The following is a 19,786-nucleotide window of genomic DNA, read 5'->3' as shown; positions in this document are numbered from 1 at the left end:
TCTAAGCAGATAATTCAAGCAGGTATTAATTCAAAAACACCAAAAAGTATTCAATATTTATGTTTTATTTTGATTTTCAACTAGAATAATAGTTTTAAGAACCACAAATATTGTTTTAAATATTCTGTATACAGTGTAAAACAACTCAGCTCATGTCTTATCATCTTAAATAGTTTAGGTTTTGAGCTAGGCTAATTAAAGGGTGAAATTTCCCTTTATACAAGTGCTGAGTCGGAAGCTTCAAATCGGACGCCAACTTCGGAGTCGGTATGATTTCACTGTGGTCTCTTTAAGCCTCCCTCAGCTGCGCAGCGTCACGCTTATTCTCTCTGCACGACGTTACGCAAAAAAACTAACTCAACCGGTTTGGAGAATACGACAAAACATCAGGAATACGCAGGAGCTGCTCTAAACTGGTTGGATTTAGTTGGTAAATATGTGCGTTTAATGCCACGTATCAAAGAAATAAGAATGAATGGAAACACGAAATAAAAAAAAACAACTATTGTGATAATACTAGAGTTTAATTTAAACGGTGTATATTTAGACAAATTATTAAAAAGTTATTTTTGTGATGCACAACATTTCACACTTTTATCAAAAACATGGAGCAGTAAGCACAAAATGTGTTTTTAGTGTATTAATCTAAACAATAAGTTTGTTCATCCCTTAAATAATTTTCCCATCCTGTTTTCTCAAACATTTCTTTTATTAAACAGTTTTTTTCATATTTCATATAATCATATTCATAAAAAATATGAAAAAAAAAAAATATATAGGCATATTTCAATAAGAAATATGCCAGGATTTCTTATTAAAATAAGAAATCCTGGCATATCTGGATAATTTATGATATTGTCATGTATTATTATGGTGACAATTATCAGTCTAATCTTACATTTTAAAATAATGTTTCAGAAATAGATTTTCTCACGTGGCAACTGTTAGTTGAGTTTGTCAAAACAAACTGCAGAGGTTTTTTTTAGCATGCTGAAACCAGTTTTACTATCAGTACTGCTAAGGCTGACAAAGCTTAAAAAAACAGAAAGAGGTGGATTTGTTTAATTTAACGCCTTCATGCTGCAGCGCTGAGTCACTTAAAAGTAAGCCTTTCTAATACATTTTCACATCTACATTTGAAACCGTATTACACCACTGAAATATTTCTAGCTGTTGGCTAAGATAAACAGACAATAGGGTGCGTTCACACTGCAGCTTGAAGTGACCGAATTCCGATTTTTTTGACGTAATGCGACCTGTATCCGATCTTTTTATTGCAGTGTGAACAGCACAGGTCGGATTCTTTTTCGAATGCGACCCATATCCGATACGTATCCGATTCAAATGCGACCGAACGTCCAGGCCGCATTCATCCAAACTGAACGTCACTGATTCTCAACAAATCTCACTATTCTGTGTCCTGATACGCGCAAGAGGGAAGAAAAACAACAATCATGACGGACAATATGAGGATTAAGTTGTTAATATGCTGCTCCGGTCGGACAACTTCAAATATGTAAGCTAAGATCCACCGTTAGCCTCCATGTTTACTTTCGCAAACACTGAGCTCTTCTTCTTTTTATGGCGGTTGGCAGAACACTGAGAACGCTGACGCTATTGCGCCCTCTACTGCGTATGCGGGACACTTTCAGGTCGTTTGCCCGTTCACACTGCAGAACGCATATAGGTCGCATTTTCTGGTAGTGTGAACGACCCTGGCAAAAAAAATCGGAATTGGGTCACTTCAGGCTGCAGTGTGAACACACCCTAAGAGTCCCAAGTTAATATGTGTAAGTAAAAGTAAATTACATCAAGGTTATCTTGACTTATGCCATTAAACAAAAACACAGTGAGTAAAATTTGCATTGTAAAAAATATTTAATCTTTACACACACAAATAGATACCAAGCTAGCTTTTCACTCTGACACCCCAAAATTAAATCGATCGACATCTGCAACCGTTACAATCCAAAGAGACATTTTGGCTTCCAATCCAACTAAATACATTTTAATAGAGCCATACATGATCTTTAAAAAAAACAATACTTTTGATTTTAGACAGAGGAAATGTATCATATTTGAAGAACTAAGAGTGTACTTCTATTTTTAGATTCCAAACAGAGAAAAACAAAAGTTTTGAATGAGTATGGATACAATTGATATTTGTGGAGAATCAGTCAGTTAAGTTTATTTTTACAGCACATTTCAACAGCAAGGCAGTTCAAAGTGCTTTACATTGTGAAAATAAAAACTGAATTAAAAAACAAAAAAAGCAAATAGTTTCTAATCTCACAACATGAAAAATATATTTCTGGTACTTTTAGTACCATACTCTTGTGGGAATTGAGTAAAATAATTTCATAAAAATATGCTAAAACCTGCATTTGTACTTATATTTATATTTAAACTCCTCAGTTAGCAAAGAGCCAAATAGCTACTTGCGTCTCTGGAGGCTCAGGTTGCAGACATCTGGTCTAAACATACAGCCAGAGTAACAAAGGAATCATTTAAGTCAAAGTATATGCATTTGATGCAATGGCCTAGTCAAAGTCCAGACTTAAATCCAAATGAGAATCTGTTGCAAGACATAAAAGATTATGTTCACAGATGTTCTTCAACCAATCTGAGTGAAGACTAGATGGTAATTTGAAGGTGAAATGGATCAAATTCAAGACGAGTTCAGAGGGTTTGGATGCTACAGGTTGCGGTGGCCCAACACTTTAGTGGAGCAAGTAGTCTGAAGAGCGGGGCTGCCATTTTTGGTAGCAGATGAAAGATTCCCTGAGGTGGAGAAGTGCTGATGTATGAGTGGCCAGAACAGCGGAGGAAGTGGAAACTCAGCGGACAGAAGCGGCTGCTGAGGCGGGCGACAGAAACGATCTGCAGCCGAGAAGGAGAGAAGCGGCGCGGACGGCAGCGAAGGAGCAAAACGCGACACGTCAGAGTTAGCATCGTGGGTTTTATCCACGGTGGAAGTGAACGGAGGACAGAAACGCGAAGAGGCTTGGCTTTCAGCGTGTGATGTGATGACGTCCTGTTTGTCTTCTGTCTTCACTTCCTCCGGTGACTTTTTGCTGCTCCGCACAGTTTCGTCCAGACAGGAATCCCGTGGAAGAGAGGAGCTTCTCTGGCCTTTACGGTACTTTGCCCTCCTGTTTTTGAACCACACCTGCACAAAAAACCAGCAGAGAGACAGAATATTTACACTTAGGGCAGAATTAGTGATTAAAATGATAAAACATACCACAAGAAGTGTTCTATATCAGTCAATATTGATAATTATTGGCCTTTTTTTAACTGGTACAACCTATTCTGTTTTAGCCACATTTTCACTCCACACTGCTTTTTTTTTTTTAAAGCAGTTATTAGGCTCAATGGCGGAACATTGGACTTATGCTGTGCAAGTTGCCTAACAAGTTGTTTCTAGGCAACCATAGAATGAGTGAGTTGCTAGGTAACCAGAGAGCAAGTGAGTTAGTTGACCCCACCATCCTAGTTTAGCAATCTGAAAGAAACTGAGCGGTTAAAGTTTTTCCTCTGGATCAGACTTCAGTGAAATGACTGAATATTCTACCAGACGTATTATCTGTTGGTATTGATCATGCATCTACCTTGATATAGGTTATTATTGATTTAATGGCTAGCCCTGAGTCTGCTTGTAATTGTCCTCTTAAGTAATTTAAATCTGTTTATTTGCTTAGTTTCATGTTATCTGTACACTGTAAAACCTAACAGTACATCTTAACAACAGAAATAAGTTGAAATAACTTAAACCTGTTGTGGTAACTGTAACTCATTCCCATCAATTAAAGTAACAGAAATTTGAAGTAATAACTGTGTTGTTTTAAGTTCCACAAAAGTTTTTGGGGAAAAAAAAAGATAAAGTATTTAAATTTGTTCCATTGATTCATTTTTGTTTAAGTTAACTTTATATCAAATATGAAAGACATGTTAAGCACAGACTGCTTAATAATATCTATCTATCTATCTATCTATCTATCTATCTATCTATCTATCTATCTATCTATCTGTCTGTCTGTCTGTCTGTCTGTCTGTCTGTCTGTCTGTCTGTCTGTCTGTCTGTCTGTCTGTCTGTCTGTCTGTCTGTCTGTCTGTCTGTCTGTCTGTCTGTCTGTCTGTCTGTCTGTCTGATCTTTATTTTGAAAAATTGACTTATTCTTTGAGTAAGACTTTTTATATTTGAATGATTCTTATGTCAGAGTTAAGAACTCAAACAAACAACATCAAAACCAAAACATTCTTGTAAAATTTTTCAGATGTTAAACATAAAACAGAAGGATTTCCAGAAAGCTTGGAGAACTGATGAGACCCAGAAAGTTCAACTGAAATGTAAGAAAACGGGGAATGACTCAGGACTTTTGCACAGCGACGTCAGCGTGAGTCACGTTAAGGGTGGTGCCACCTGAATGCGCGCCTCAGGCAGGTTGATGCACATGGCCAGCCTCTCCCTCATGCTGACATCCGGGTACTGCGTCTGCTGGAAGGCCTCCTCCAGAGCCTGCAGCTGCGGCACTGTGAATGCGGTGCGGCTGCGTCGCTGCTTCTGCTGGTTGCCATAGCGAGCCTCCAGGATCAGCTCTGACAGGACAAAACACAAACAGGCCTCATCAGTTACATTTACTCAGATACTTCTACTCGAGTAACAACTTAAGTCATTTTATCATGAAGTACCACTACTGTTGAGTAAAATCTCTGGATACTCGACCCACTGTGAGCAACTTCACTGAGTAAATAAAAGTTTGTTTTAACCAAAAAACTAACTTTTTGGTTAAACCCACCCCACCCCAAAAAAAAAAATGTGATTGTGACCTTCAGGTATGTGAGGTCAATCAAATCAAATACCTGAAGATTTTATAATCAGTTAAACTGATTTGGAAAAATGTTTCTTTTGCATAATTTTGTTATTGTTATGAATTATTTTAATAGTTTCATTTTGTTATTTTGTAATTAATTTTTGGTCTTTAAAATACCTGCATTTCCACATAATCTTATATTTTGATCTGATTATGTACATTTAGTATATTAAATTATGTTTTGATCTCGTACTCATTACTTGAGTACTCTTCAGTAATTTCTTGGATGGTTACTTTTTACTTTAACTTGTGTAAAAATAAGTTGAAGTAGTGCATCTCTTACTTTTGGCTATTCTCCATATCTTTATAGTAATTTTTATCTTCTTTGCTACTTTAGATTACCTATTATTAATAATATTCGATTCAGGCTAAATCCTCATTTTTAATAGAGGTCTCAGCAGAGGATTGACATTTAAAATCAGTTTTTTTTCTGTATTTTTAACAGTGATGATGACTTGAAACCTTCAGTGAACCTTTCCCTGAAATGTTTGTTTTTGTTCGGACCTGTTGACCCACCTGCGAGCCTCTCCGCCACAGAGAAGGTGTGCGCCGCCGGAGCTGCAGCAGCGGGGTAAGCCTGGTACCGCTGCGCCACCTGGTGGCGGAGGTCGAACAGCACCGAGTTCACACCGTGGACGGGATACACGCCACTGCCCGTGGTTCCGTAGAAACGTAGGGAGTTCATCGCGACTCTACATCAACAAAGGAAGTTGTTCTGATGATATAGCAACTTTGTTTTACTCGTGAAACACACTGAAGCACATAAAAACCCTTAAAATACTAAATTAAATCATGGTATTTAGCAACAATGTGAAAACATGTCTCGATCATTTTTGCTGGATTTCTTTGATTAACATCGTTTTCATTTGAACAAACGCCAGACGTTAGTGAGTAAATGAGTAATTAATGGCAGAAAAATAAAAAATAAACACAGAGGACCACAAAGATTTATGATAAAACCAAGAATATTTTGAGTAACAATAACTTGCTCTCACAGTGAATGGTATTTTTTGAAATAATTATTAATTTTATAGATACATAAAATATGAAGTAGCATTTGCCAACTCAATATTTGTTCATGCAGTATTTTAATAGATAAAGATATTATATATTTGATGTATCATGCATTAATTGTCATGGTATTAATAAGATATTTGGACAGTTAGATGGACTCCTGGTGTACATGTAGTGGCTGAAATGCTAAAAGAGATTTGTCCCAGGAAGATGAGCGTTTAGCATAATCAGTATCAGCAGCAATTAACTGTTGTTTTTTTTACATAATGCATCTATTATGCATCTTCATGTAAAAGTCATGAAATTATAGTTTTAGTTTGTTTTACACTCGATTGTAGACATATGCATAAAAACCTAAACAAAACCCAAAACAACAACTTGGAAAATACAAGAGACAAAGACGTGGGGCTAAAAATGCTTATAATGTGTAATGCATAAAACTAATAAAAAATAAATGTGATAAACAGGTTAAACACATGTTGACAACCACCCTTTTGGTGTTTCAGAAACAAAATGCACCTACTGCATCATTATTAATAACATTATAGTAGTAGTATTTAAAAAGGTTTAACTTGTTCAAACATTTTTCCAAACTCATTTTCACTTTATTAAACTGGCTTTTCTTTAATTCATAATCTGTTAAATCACACTTGATTACACCTATCTGTAGAAATTAGCATATTTTGTTACGCCTGGCACCACGCATCTCTCTTCTTAAAAGGGTAATGAAATGTTGTGCTATTTATAAATAAATAAACATAATATAAATGTGATTTTAATGATGGTTACATCAGATTTAGCTGGATTACTGTCCCACCATTCAGCACCAGATTACCTGAGGTCCAGATCAGTGGAGTTTCTCCAGTCAGAAGTCAGCCTCCAGTCCAATTCAGGCCCAAATAAATCCTCAGGCAGCAGCAGCTCCTTTTCCTGCAGCTTCATGAATCTCCTTCCCTGAAACCATTCTCACCCCAGACTATTTAAGACGCCTTCACCCAGGCTCCCCTCAGCCATTAGCCAATGGAAAGGAAGGTATTAGCTGGGATTAGGTGGGATGAGGGAAGAGAGGGGGGCAGCTGGGAGCTCAAGTTTTTTGAAACTATTGAACTTGAGAGATTTATGCCAAGGATCGCCCAATAAGGGAGCGTTTCATTCCCTCCCCAGTTAAAACAATTGAGACAATGTGGAGGGCTAATCTCCGAGGCAGGACAGATTAAAATAACAGCCTTTGATTGTCCTCTCCATTCTCCCATAGCGCTGCTGCTGCTGACAGCCCCCCGGCCGCTGCTCCTCCCTGATGGGGGTTTGTTTTGCTAACAGCCACCATATTTTCCCGATGAAGTGTCACAATGAGAAGTTAATCTGAGACAGCGAGAGCAATTCCTCAAAATCCTGCAGGAATTACTCCAGATTATATCACAAATCGAAAGAATCATAGTTTTTCTTTGTGCATATCCATGTTAATTTGGAGGAATTTTGGTTTTATGTGTCAGAATATTTTATTTGTAGAATGAATTATTCTGAAAGTAAAATGCTTTGTGACATTTTTCTATGTAGCACTTCTTTCTAAAATTGTCTATAGCTGCATTTCCAAACCCCAAACATCATATTTTCTGCTACATTTTATCAGAATATATAGAAAATTTAAACTTTTTGGCTTGCATACAACAGTGTTTCACATCCAACAATAACTTGATCTGCAGCATAAAAGTAACACATTTTTCAACATGGTACTTCTAAAGTTGTGTATACAGCTGCTGTTATGGTGGGTATAATCGACATTTTAACCCCAAGCATAAGTCTTTCTGCAACATTTCATCAGAATATTTACAAAATTCATACCAGAATATTTGCTAAAGCTTAAATATGAGCACGTAGAAAAAAATCCAAGTAGTTGTGTTAATGTGCAAGTGATAGAAATTTAAGCAATTTCTTTCACACTTTCTTTCACATTTCCTCTCATTTTGTTAATAAGTAAAAATCTGAAAAGTACGGTCTGTTTTTGTTTTCCAATTTTACCTTTAATTAATATTCAATGCAATCAGCTGAATGAAAAAGGCCTCTTAACCAAATAAAGTCCACCTGCTTGTAATTTAATCCGAGTATGAATACAGCTGTTCTGTGAAGGACTCAGAGGGGCTTTAGAGAGTATTTATGAGCAAACAGCATCATGAAGACCAAAGAACACAGCAGAAAGGTCAGGGAGAAATCTATGGGGACGTTTAAAGACGAGTTAAGTTGTAAAACAATATTTCAAGCTTTAAATATTTCACTATCTTGTAAAAATGGAAAGAGCGGTTAACAGAAACCCACCAGGACATGGCTGTCCATCTGAAGCATTAACCAAAGAAACTCTGCAGGGATCTGTCAGCACGACATCCATTAGCTGAACATGTAAAAAAAAAACAGAGAGGAGCCATTACTGAAGAAAAATAACTGATAAAAGTAATGAATGGAGTCAAATTCAAGACAATCACAGAAGGAAAGATGTTGGAGGTAGGAAAAAATCAGAGACTGGGACAAAGTGTAACCCTCCAGCAGGACAGCTGGTTTAGATCAAATCATATTTACGTGTTAGAACGGCTCAGTCAAAGTCCAGAACTACACAACAATGAGAATCTGTAGAAAGACTTCAGCTCTCTGACTGAACTTCACCTATTCTGCAAAGAAAAGTGGACAAAAATTCTGTGATGTACCTAAATTATTATTATTATTAACTCCAGATGTTATAAAAATGCTGTACATCAAAAGTAATTTTACTTGTAATTTAATGCCTTTAAATTTCTCTTTAAGAAGCTCCTGCTCTTTCTAACACTCCACTTTCAGGAAGTCGTCACAACATGGCTCCTCTATTAACCCTTTAACAACATTCTTACCGGCGTGTCACTGAGAGGTGATGCCTATAACGAGCTCAACAGATGAACAGTTCCACCAGGTGTCTGCTAATTGCTGCTGGCTAGTCTGAAGGAGCTGAGTGAAGAAGTCATGGGAAATGGCTGCTCTGTGAGGTGGAAAGTTGAAGGAGGAACTTCGTCTCAAAGGCGGGGCTAGGTCCAACCAGGCGTTTTGCACAGCTGAATGGTTGCCATGGAGATTAAAGGATTTCTCAAATGTGTATGAAAGAATCAAATAGACACTCCAGGTGTGTTCTTGACGGGGGAATAAAATTCTAACGATATAAAGCTAAAACAAAAACCAAACAAAAAAACAGTAAATTTTAATTATTGCCTCTTTAAATATAAGACTTGAACCAGTCATATACTGTTCCACTGAGTCCAATAACAGCTTTACTACAGTAAAGACAATTCTATTTTTATATATTGTTTGTTTTAAAGATGCATTATGTAACCTTTTATAAAAAATATATATTTACATATTTGTTAAAACTGTCACCATGTCATGACAGTATGTTATGAGACAGTAAGAGTATCTCAGGGACGAGGTGGAGGAGACTGATCATTTCTGTGAAATGTGAAATGATCAGTCTCCTCCACCTCGTCCCTGAGATACTCTTACTGTGGGAAGACTTGCTGTCAATCATCCTCTGATGATTGACAGCAAGTCTTAGTGCTGTCAATCATCCTCATGTACGCTCTGGTAAATGTGCTAATGGTGGAGAAACCACAGAAAAACTGTTTATTGTGGCCATGCTAACTAGCCAGAGCATTCACGACAGGCTGTGCAGCTCTCTGCAGCATGGAGTGGTGATTGACAGCGCTAAGACCCGCCTCCTGCCTCTAATTGATTGTTTCTAGTTAGCGCAGGGAAAAGGCAGAGGAGCTTGATATTTTTCACAGGCTATCTGTCTTAAACCATAATGCCATAACGTAGTGACAGTCTCAACAAATATGCAAAAAAGAATATTTTTGTAAAAGTTACATACTGTAGCTTTAATTTGAAAAACTCAAGGATTAATCCACCAAAAAGCTAGCCAGAATTGACCTTTAGTCCTTTGATTGAACACTATTAGCACTGTTATATGTAAAATATTAACATCATTGAGATATGTCAGTGAGTTTTGGGGTCAGCGTTGGTATCAAATGCAACAGGTCCGTCCATTCAGCTGAACCCTCAGAGGAAATCTCATGTTTTTATTCCCAGATGAAGCTATGGGCCGGAGCAGCTCCTCCACCATCAACCACTCAGCCCAAGATATGTGAAAATGTTTGGTACCGTTTCCTCCCCCAGCCCTTTTCCTCGTCCTTTCACCGTTCCCGGCTGTCAAGCTGTATTAGTGTCCGATAGAAATAAGTCATTTAGAAGAGGCTCGGCCGGCCGGCCCCTCCGCCCCGCTAAAAGCTCCAGGATTAGGTCCCCGGGGCCTTTGTCTCCACAACCCCCAGGATTAGGGGAGATTTACTCTGAGGAGAGAAAAAAAGTAGTTATTTCATGGCACTTTCATGATGAAACCTGGCCAAAGCTGTGTTGGCTGGGGGGATTAGAGGCGCACAAAGAGTGTGCTTGTGTGTGACCCTCCCTGTCCCCGAGCTGCCACCGCCGACCGGCTCTCCTTTCCTCGGATCAGTTCCCCTCCTCCAGGTTCCAATCCTCCAGGAGAGGAACCTTCTCCAGGTCCACTTCCTCCAGGTTCCCCTCCTTCAGCCTCACCTCCTCTACATTTCCCTCCTCTAGGTTCACCTCCTCCAGGAGAAGAACCTCCTCCAGGTTCCCCTCCTTCAGCCTCACCTCCTCTAGATTCCCCTCTTCCAGCCTCACCTCCTCCAGGTTCCAATCCTCCAGGAGAGGAACCTTCTGGTCCACTTCCTCCAGGTTCCCCTCCTTCAGCCTCACCTCCTCTAGTTTCCCCTCATGTAGGTTCACCTCCTCCAGGAGAGGAACCTTCTCCAGGTCCACTTCCTCCAGGTTCCCCTCCTTCAGCCTCACCTCCTCTAGATTCCCCTCTTGTAGGTTCACCTCCTCCAGGAGAAGAACCTCCTCCAGGTTCCCCTCCTTCAGCCTCACCTCCTCTAATTCCCCTCCTCCAGCCTCACCTCCTCCAGGTTCACCTCCTTCCAACGATTCACTTTACTCAAAAAATGTCTCATCTTCTGAGGTGGAGAGAGTAAATAAAAACTGTACTCAAGTAAGAGTAGAAGTACTGTAACGTTTATTTTTACCAGAGTTGGGGAGTAACTAGTTACATTTACTTGAGTAACTTGTAAAAAATAAATTAGTATTTTTACTTCACTGTCCTTTCTCTTTTACTTGGGTACTTTTACTATGAAGCATTTCTACTCTCACTTGAGTAACATTTTTGGATTTTCTACCCACTGAATGAAAAACATGTTTTAACCATAAATTCACCAGACACAGACACACACCTGCAGTGTTTGTTAAAGTTTCATAAGTTTTTTTATTGAAATAAACTGATTTGGAAAAATTTTATTTCGCCTGATTTTGTTGTTTTTTGTTAGTTATTTAAATTAACGTCATTTTGGTCCTTAAAATACCAAAAATTTCCACTTTATTCAAAATTTTTTGTGTATATTTTGGTCAGCCTGCTGATGTAATTTTTAAATATTAAATGATTGATAATTTGATCTGTTTTTCAGTAGACCTTTCACCAAATACTTTTTTTTCTCTTACTTGAGTAAAAATAAAAAGTAGAAATTATTCAAGTAGGAGTAAAAAGTATTTGTTGCAAGGTATACTCAAGTACTGAATTGACCAAATTATCAATCATTTAATATTTAAAAATTATATAATCATACGGACCAAAATATAAAGTTAAGTGGAAATTTTGTTAAAGCCAAAATAACAAAATCAGGCAAAATAAAATTTATAGCAACAATAATAATGATGATATTGATACTAATAATGCTATAAAAACAAAAACAGACGTCTTCCTCATACAGAAGTTTGAACTGTTTAATGTTTAGACATTCCAGAGTCAAACTCTTCCATAGTTTCACTCCACAGACTGAAGCGCAAAAGCTTATTTTGATTTTACAAGCTTTAAATGTATATTTCCCTCCAACATTATAAACTCCTTCTTCTTTTGAAAACAACTTTTGAATATTTTCTGGTAGCTTCTCATTTTGTGCTGCACACGGTTTGTGAATCCACCAAGTCAGTAAGTTTTAATACTTATCAAATGCATTAGAAAAGGAGAAGTTGGTGGATTTGTGCTCCTGCTGTAGTGTCTGAAACCGCTTAAATGTGGTTATCCTGTTCTTAGAGGATCCACTTACACATGCAGGGATTACAGTGAACAAAAGACAAAAGGCCGAGTCACGTCGCTGACAACAGTCTCACCGCTGAGCAGGTGTTATGCAGGTTTAGTGACTGTTGTCGCATAGCAGAGGGAATTACTGCTCAGCTGAATGTAAGGAAACAACGGTTCTGCTCCTTCACAGGGATGAGAAACGTCGAGTTTAAGTTGATTACAAGTCTCATTAAAGAGCTGCTAAAGCTCAAATTTTAATAGTGTTTGATAAAAATGCATATTCTGAGTGTTTCAATACCTGGAGGTGTACGGAGCTACATTTGGGCCATAAAGCTTGTAAAAAAACTGAACAAGAAAAGATTTGAAACAGAAAATAAATTTAAATCAAAGAAAATAACTAAAGCAGAAAAAATTTATTTGAAACTGAAAAATTATTTTTGAAAAAATATTTGAAACTGAAAAAAATACTTGAAACTTAAAAATTACTTAGAAACAAAAAGTTTCCAACTGAAGAATTATTTTGAAGCAACATATTTAAAACAGAAAAAAAAATTAGAAATTGAAAAATTATCTTAAAATTAAAATATTTCAAACTGAAAATTATTTTGAAAAAAATATTTGAAATTGAAAAAAAAAAGTTTAAAACTGAAGAAAATCAAACTGAAATATTATTTTGAAACTGAAAAAGGTTTCCTGCAGTCCCGATCATTGTCCTCCTGTTGTGCACCATTGCTGCTAGCTGTGGAATACCCTCTCAGCATTATACTGCCTCCACCATACTCCATTGTTTGTGCAGTGTTCTCTTCATTTCTGCAAAAGGGAATCTGAATCTAAAGCATCAGTTTTACCACACTAGTATTGATCTGATTCCGACTTTGTATCGATGTTATTGATGTTTCGGATTGATCCATCCAACTTTACTTTAAATATTGAGGCCTTTTTGTTTCTTGTCATTTAGAGCAACGAAAAGCAGAAAAGCTTTAAATTAGAAGTTTGTTTGTATAACTTAAAGTTCATACATAAGCAGTAACTGACATAAGTATTAATCATGCAAAGTCTTTCCATCTCCGCACGACATTTATCAGTTTCAGCATCACCTAGAAAAATCCACTTTGGCAGTAAATTAGACGTTTTTGTTCATGACATTTTGTTGAATTTCTTAATAAATTACCTATTAAAATGTTACATTTTAACGCCCCTTTTTGCTCCTTTTTAATTTTTCCCCATTTACTGAGTGAAACTTGGAGCCAGCTGGACTAAATGAGGGCAGAGAATCAGTAAATCTTCTTTTTTTCTTCTCTTTCTTTGTAACTATTGTTCAACTCTCCTGTTTAACAGATGTTTTATAAAGCTCACCAGTCATTCCTAAATTACTTATCAATAGTGGAAATTTGTATTGACAAGAGCCTGTCAGAACGGGACCTTTGTAGTTGTCAGTTATCTCAAAGGGAATTCCCCCTCGGACAAGGAACGGATCGATCGGCACGCACAGGACAATTGGGAGGATTTTTTCTTTCTTTTTTTTTTGCACGAGGATGTGGACAAACAGACAGCGGATCTTTAGGGGGATCGATGGGGACCGCTGGCCTTTGACCTGAGGGAGACGGGGGATGGCGGCAGCAGTTGGACTTGGATCACGCTGTGAAGCCTTGACACACTCTGGGCTTAGAGTGACCCGACTGCAAACACAACAAAGCTCAAAAATACACAAAGAGGCGACTCCGGTTGGGATGGAGCAGCTATATGACACCTAAAGGAAAAAGTTTTAAACTTCCAATCAATTAGCTGGGTTTAAATTAGGAGGAGGCAGTTTTAACTCCTTACCAACCAATTATCCTCCTATGATCTCTTTTTCTGCAGCACCGGCGGATCAATACCAGTAAAGATTAGACTGTTAATTGGAAGAGAGAACGAGGGATTAAAGATGGACGGAGAAGGTCAGACAGCAGCGGGCGACCTGGGGGTCAAGAGCGCCCAATATGTTGGGGTGCAGGTGTGAATACAGAGGAATAAATAAAACCTTTTCTAGACTTGAAATATCATTTTATTTTATTTTTTGTTTTCATTCTTTACATGTCTTGTCTAGAAAGTTTCTGAGCTTAATCTCAAAATTGTTTTTTTTCCCCTTTTTCTTTTTCACACCAGTCAAACACAATATGATAAACAACTGAGGTAAAGTTAGCCTTCCTGTGTTACTGGATTCCCGTACAGAACGGACCAAACTGCGTCATCAACCCAGCAGGTGGAAAAATGGCGACCATCGTGGAAGAAAAATATGAAAAAAGATACATTTTTTGAAGTAATTATGAGGTTTTTTTTTTTGGTAATAGGAAAAGTACAACATATTTAGGCCAGCATGTTTAGCTAATCTTTTAAACCCTTTGGACGTGACTTTACGGAATCCAGAACTCCGCCATGACAGACATCAAAACAACCAATGCGCTCCTTAAAGCTATTCTAAAAGCAGACAATATCGAGAGTCTAATATCGCTTCTATCTAGTTGATTTCACTTTAAACATGCTCATAGGGCGCTGTACTAACAGATAAGGATGCAAACCAAACGTGTCATTTTATTTTCTAACTTTTAATGAGGAAAGATGGCGGCGATGGACAGCAGCCGTCAATCATAACTGTCAGCCCTTTTGTTGACCGCGGATTGCAGCGAACACTTTTTACAAGGTAAGAAGATTGACGTTCATATACTTTATAAGTTAGTATTATTAGAAAGATATCGATTATGCATTATGGAGAAAGTACCGTAACCATGGAGACAGTATGCCACACCGTCATGTAGCCTAGCATGTAAGGAAAAAAAACTGCTTACCTTCTTGTCTTTTGTACGTTTTTAATCCTGCTCCGGCGTAAAAGGAAACGCTGTTTATGACATAGTGATATAATAAATCATGTGGCGTAAATTCAGGTAAAGTGGTAATTTGATCAACACGTCAGGAGGGAGGATGTATGTGTTGGTTTCTAAGCTAGCTGTTTCCAAATAATGTAAATACCGCCGACTATGGGCCCCAACTTGTTCCAGTCAAGCTAATTTGTCTGTGTTACGTTCACAGACAAATTAGCTTGACTGGAACAAGTAAAAACCATCAATAAGCTAGAAAAAAAAACTTTGGAAAACAATTTCAGTTGGTCTGTTCAATACTCCCGCCCCTCACTTCCGACATCCATCATGGCGCCTGGAGTGACATAGTTACAAAGGGTCAATAGTTATAGTAACGATGAATTAGTCCTTCACTCGTTCTCCATTAGGCTGCTCAGGAGATGAAGTGTTTTCCTTCTTTGGCTCTTCATCTGCTAGCATGGGGTCATTTCAGGGCCCTGAAATGACCCCTGAAATGACAAGTGGGGCCCCCATGTTAGCCCCACTTGTTAAAGGTGATCACAGGGAGACACAGAGAGAGGCAACTGATCGAATTTGATAATGAAGACGACCCTCTAAGCCGCTTTGCTCCACATGTTTAAAATCTCTGGTGAACACTAGGAAGGCCCCCTCCCTGTCACTGCAACATTGTGTAGGTATTGATCCTCGCTAACCAGCTCCGTTAATACCTGGGGTCTGCGGCCCGGCTGGGGGAAATGCATCCTGACATGTGACTGGACCGGCTTAACAGGCAAACAGGCCAAAGAAAAGATGGGCCTCTCCAGTTTAGCATTTCTCTCTTCGTTTTTTTCTTGTTCTTGTCAATTTCCGCATCTGCTGAAGGAAAGGAGAGTTTAAAGTCGCTGCACCTGCTGTTGAGGAGACACTGCAGGAGGCAGCTGTCGCACTGTCACAAACCATTTGTGCTGCAGGGCAGGAAGAGGAATTCACAGATATGGACTGGAAGCAGCATCTCAGAAAGCTGCACAAAGAACAAGTTCAAGTTCAGACACAAACTGAGCAAAAGCACAACGGCCTAAAAAGAAGTTTCAATATTGTTACTCTATTTTTACAACTTTTCCTTTTCAGTAGTGCTCAGACTTGTAGTGCAGAGCAGTTTTATTAATTTCCAAAGCTGAAAATGCAACCAAAAGCTTCAAGAGAGTGATGATGCACTGCAAAAACACAAAGGTATTTCTAGTGCAAATGTCTTTGTATATTTTAAAAACAAAACTAACTTAGAAGTAACTTTTAAGCAAAATATAATGCATAATTCCTTGATATTGTTAAAAAAAGTATAAGTTTCACTCATAACAAGACATTTTTCCCGTAAGTGGAAAAGTCTGCCAGTGAAACTACAATTTTTTCCGACTTACTGCCGGCAATGCGGACCAGACTCTGACACCGGTCATACAGGGACCTGACAGCCCGTATCAAAGGGGCTGTCAGGTCCCTTTGATACGGGACCTGTCAGGTCCCCTTTGATACCTGACAGGTCCGAGAGTAGTACCCCATACTACTCTCGGAGTAGTATGGGGTACTACTCCGAGAGTACCCCATACTCCGAGTACCCCATACTCTCGGAGTACCCCATACTCCGAGAGTACCCCATACTCTCGGAGTACCCCCCACAGGGCCTCCCGAGGGACACGGTCGAACGCCTTCTCCAAGTCCACAAAACACATGTAGACTGGTTGGGCGAACTCACATGCACCCTCCAGGACCCTGCTGAGGGTGTAGAGCTGGTCCAGTGTTCTACGACCAGGACGAAAACCACACTGCTCTTCCTGAATCCGAGGTTCGACTATCCCGACGGACCCTCCTCTCCAGGACCCCTGAATAGACCTTAACAGGGAGGCTTAAGAGTGTGACCCCCCTGTAATTGGAGCACACCCTCCGGTCCCCCTTTTTAAACAGGGGGACCACCATCCCAGTCTGCCAATCCAGGGGTACTGCCCCCGATGTCCACGCGATATTGCAGAGTCGTGTGAGCCAACACAACCCTGCAACATCAAGAGCCTTGACGAACTCCGGGCGGATCTCATCCACCCCCAGGGCCCTGCCACCCAGGAGCGTTTTGACCACCTCGGTGACCTCGTCCCCAGAGATTGGAGAGCCCAACCCAGAGTCCCCAGGCTCAGCTTCCTCAACAGAAGGCATGTTGGTGGGATTGAGGAGGTCTTTGAAGTATTCCGCCCACCGGCCCACAACGTCCCGAGTTGAGGTCAGCAGCACACCATCCCCACTATAAACAGTGTTGGTGCTGCACTGCTTCCCCCTCCTGAGATGCCGGATGGTGTACCAGAATTGCCTCGAAGCCGTACGAAAGTCTGTCTCCATGGCCTCTCCAAACTCCTCCCACGCCCGAGTTTTTGCCTCAGCGACAACCCGAGCCGCATGCCGTTTCGCCCGCCGGTACCCATCAGCTGCTTCTGGAGTCCCACAGGCCAAAAAGGCTTGGTAGGACTCCTTCTTCAGCTTGACAGCAGCCCTCACTGAAGGTGTCCACCAATGGGTTCGAGGGTTGCTGCCGCGACAGGCACCAACAACCTTGTGGCCGCAGCTCCGATAGGCTGCCTCGGCAATGGATCAGCGTCGCTGATGAAGGCTGAAGGGAGCCTGGATGGGGCAGATAGATCACTGAGCTTAATGTCTGCCCTCGTTAAATATGAGTTTAACAGGGGGGGCTAAGGGGACTTGCGAAGAATCCATGAAGCTAGACAACGCCCCAATGGGCACAGCGAGGTTGCCGGATGATGAGGCTGGAGAGCCAGCTGTGAGCTGAGACACGCAGAAGTGAGCAACCCTGGCGGACTGGTGACGGCGTTCTCCTGGAGGTGAGCTGGAAAAGATGATCCGGTCAGAAGAGTCCACGACGAGATCAGCAGGGGAGGGCTGACGAGGGTCAGTGGTGGGAAGAAAGGGATGGCAGATCGAGGCCAGGATGGGGGCAGCTGAAAGTCACAGGACAAACAACCATGCACACACGCACACACACACACACACCTAGGGAGAATTTGGAGAGGCCAATTAACTCGACAGTCATGCTTTTGGACTATGGGAGGAAGCCGGAATACCCGAAGAGAACTCACGCATGCACAGGGAGAGCATGCAAACTCCATGCAGAAAGACCGGGGCCGGGAATTGAACCCAGAACCTTCCTGCTGCAAGGCAACAGCTCTACCAACTGTGCCACTGTGCAGTCCACATTACAATCAAAGTATCTAAACTTTTTATAACCAGTACCTCCAAATGAACCACCCAATTCAGGGGATGCTGCAGGTAACCAAAGAAACCCCAAAATTACAGGTAAACAACCTGGTTGCCCATTACAAAAAGAAGCAATACATTCCAGGTGAGTAATGTCGTTTTCTCTTCATGGCAGGAAAGAAGGTCCAAAAGACCCAGTAAAAGACGTGGCTTCCAAACAGAAAGTCCCAAGGCCCCAGGTAAGGACCTCACTTTGAGGAATCTATTTAGTCTTTTCTTCTATCGTGTTTGTATTCATTTTGTCAGATAAGTAGTAACCTTTCTCCTCCTTTTTTGCAGGAAAACATCGAGGCGTACCCAGGATTTCAGTTTCCACCGAAGAAACAATATAATCCCCAGGTAAGTGAATAAATTTCAGGGAAGTAAACAGAGAAAACAACTAATAGGTGAATAAAACTTGACCTTTGACCCTCCACAGGTCATGCAAAACAAGTGAAAGTGACAAACCATCCGTAAAATTGTACTTAGAACCTCCTCATCCTCTTACATGCCGAGACATAGTCCCTCCAGCGTGTCCTGGGCCTTCCTTGGTCGCAGCCTTCATCAGCGACCCGGTGGGACGTGCCCGCAACACCTCATCAGTGAGGCGTCCAGGAGGCATCCTGACCAGATGCCCGAGCCACCTCAACTGGCTCCTCTCAACTTGGAGAAGCAGCGGCTCTACTCTTGAGTCGTTCCCGGATGTTGGAGCTTCTCACCCTATTTCTAAGGGAGAGTCCAGACACCCTGCAGAGGAAACCCATTTTGGCCGCTTGTATTTGTGATCTCGTTCGTTTGGTCATGACCCAAAGCTCATGACCAAAGATGAGGTGGGAAAGTAAATCGACTGGTAAATTGAGAGCTGTCTCTGTTTGACTCAGCTCTCTCTTCACCACTACAGACTGGTACAGTGCCTGCTTCACAGCAGACACTGCCCCAATCTGCCTGTCGATCTCCTGCTCCCTTTATCCCTCATTTGTGAACAAGATCTCCAGATACATAAACTCCTCCACTTGAGGCAGGAACCCCTCTCCCAATCTCTCCCAGAGAGGAGACATTCCACGTCCCAAGAGCCAGGTTCTGCAACTGAAGATGAGGTCGACGGGGACCCCTCCCCCTCAAGCACCATCCAGATTCAGAAGAGGACAGAACAGTTTAGGACAGAAGTTTTGTACATACAATCAGAACTATGCCTGCAGCTGCCCCAAAACCCAGACCAAAACCCAACCCGTTCATAAAGGACTCTCCACAATCAGTCAAAAAGCTCCACATACTCCAGCTTGCACGCTGCTGCTGCGGCACTTCTCGATTCAAATTTTGAAGAATCGCTTCCACAATTTCCTCTTCATCTGACTCATTTAAATTGTAAGACCTTTTAATAGTCTTCATCAGTTCTGCTATTTCTCCTAGCAACTCCTCTGTACTCAAATCTCTTATCCTCCTCCTTTGAACCCTGATGTAAAATTCCTTAATTTCGTCAATGAGATTATTGTCCATGTTAAAAGTTTTAAAAGTCTCCAGTCTTTCTCCAGTGCTCGAATGAAAGATCTTGGGAACGTTCTAGTACTTTGAGACAGTTTTATGATGTCATAACAAAAGAGAATTATATT

At 40.4% G+C, this 19,786-nt stretch overlaps 1 protein-coding gene and 1 long non-coding RNA gene across 2 annotated transcripts; one reads left to right on the top strand and one right to left on the bottom strand.

Moving 5' to 3' along the window:
• Positions 1 to 837: 837 nt before the first annotated feature.
• dmbx2 (diencephalon/mesencephalon homeobox 2) lies at positions 838 to 5,475 on the bottom strand (the record flags this gene model as incomplete). The annotated part of the gene is made up of 3 exons (XM_008415134.3): positions 838 to 3,169; positions 4,424 to 4,599; positions 5,391 to 5,475. Coding segments are annotated over 3 exons (735 nt in total), but the record flags the coding sequence as incomplete, so codon positions are not given.
• A 7,819-nt stretch (positions 5,476 to 13,294) lies between these two features.
• LOC145551410 (uncharacterized) lies at positions 13,295 to 19,448 on the top strand. The gene is made up of 4 exons (XR_014087235.1): positions 13,295 to 14,734; positions 18,313 to 18,376; positions 18,477 to 18,536; positions 18,616 to 19,448. It is a non-coding gene; the product is annotated as an uncharacterized LOC145551410 (long non-coding RNA).
• The last annotated feature ends 338 nt before the right edge of the window (positions 19,449 to 19,786 follow it).

Source organism: Poecilia reticulata, chromosome 4 (assembly GCF_904066995.2).
Source record: "Poecilia reticulata chromosome 4, P_reticulata-male-v2, whole genome shotgun sequence".
Lineage (NCBI taxonomy): Eukaryota > Metazoa > Chordata > Actinopteri > Cyprinodontiformes > Poeciliidae > Poecilia > Poecilia reticulata.
This window is presented reverse-complemented; position numbering and strand designations above follow the sequence as displayed.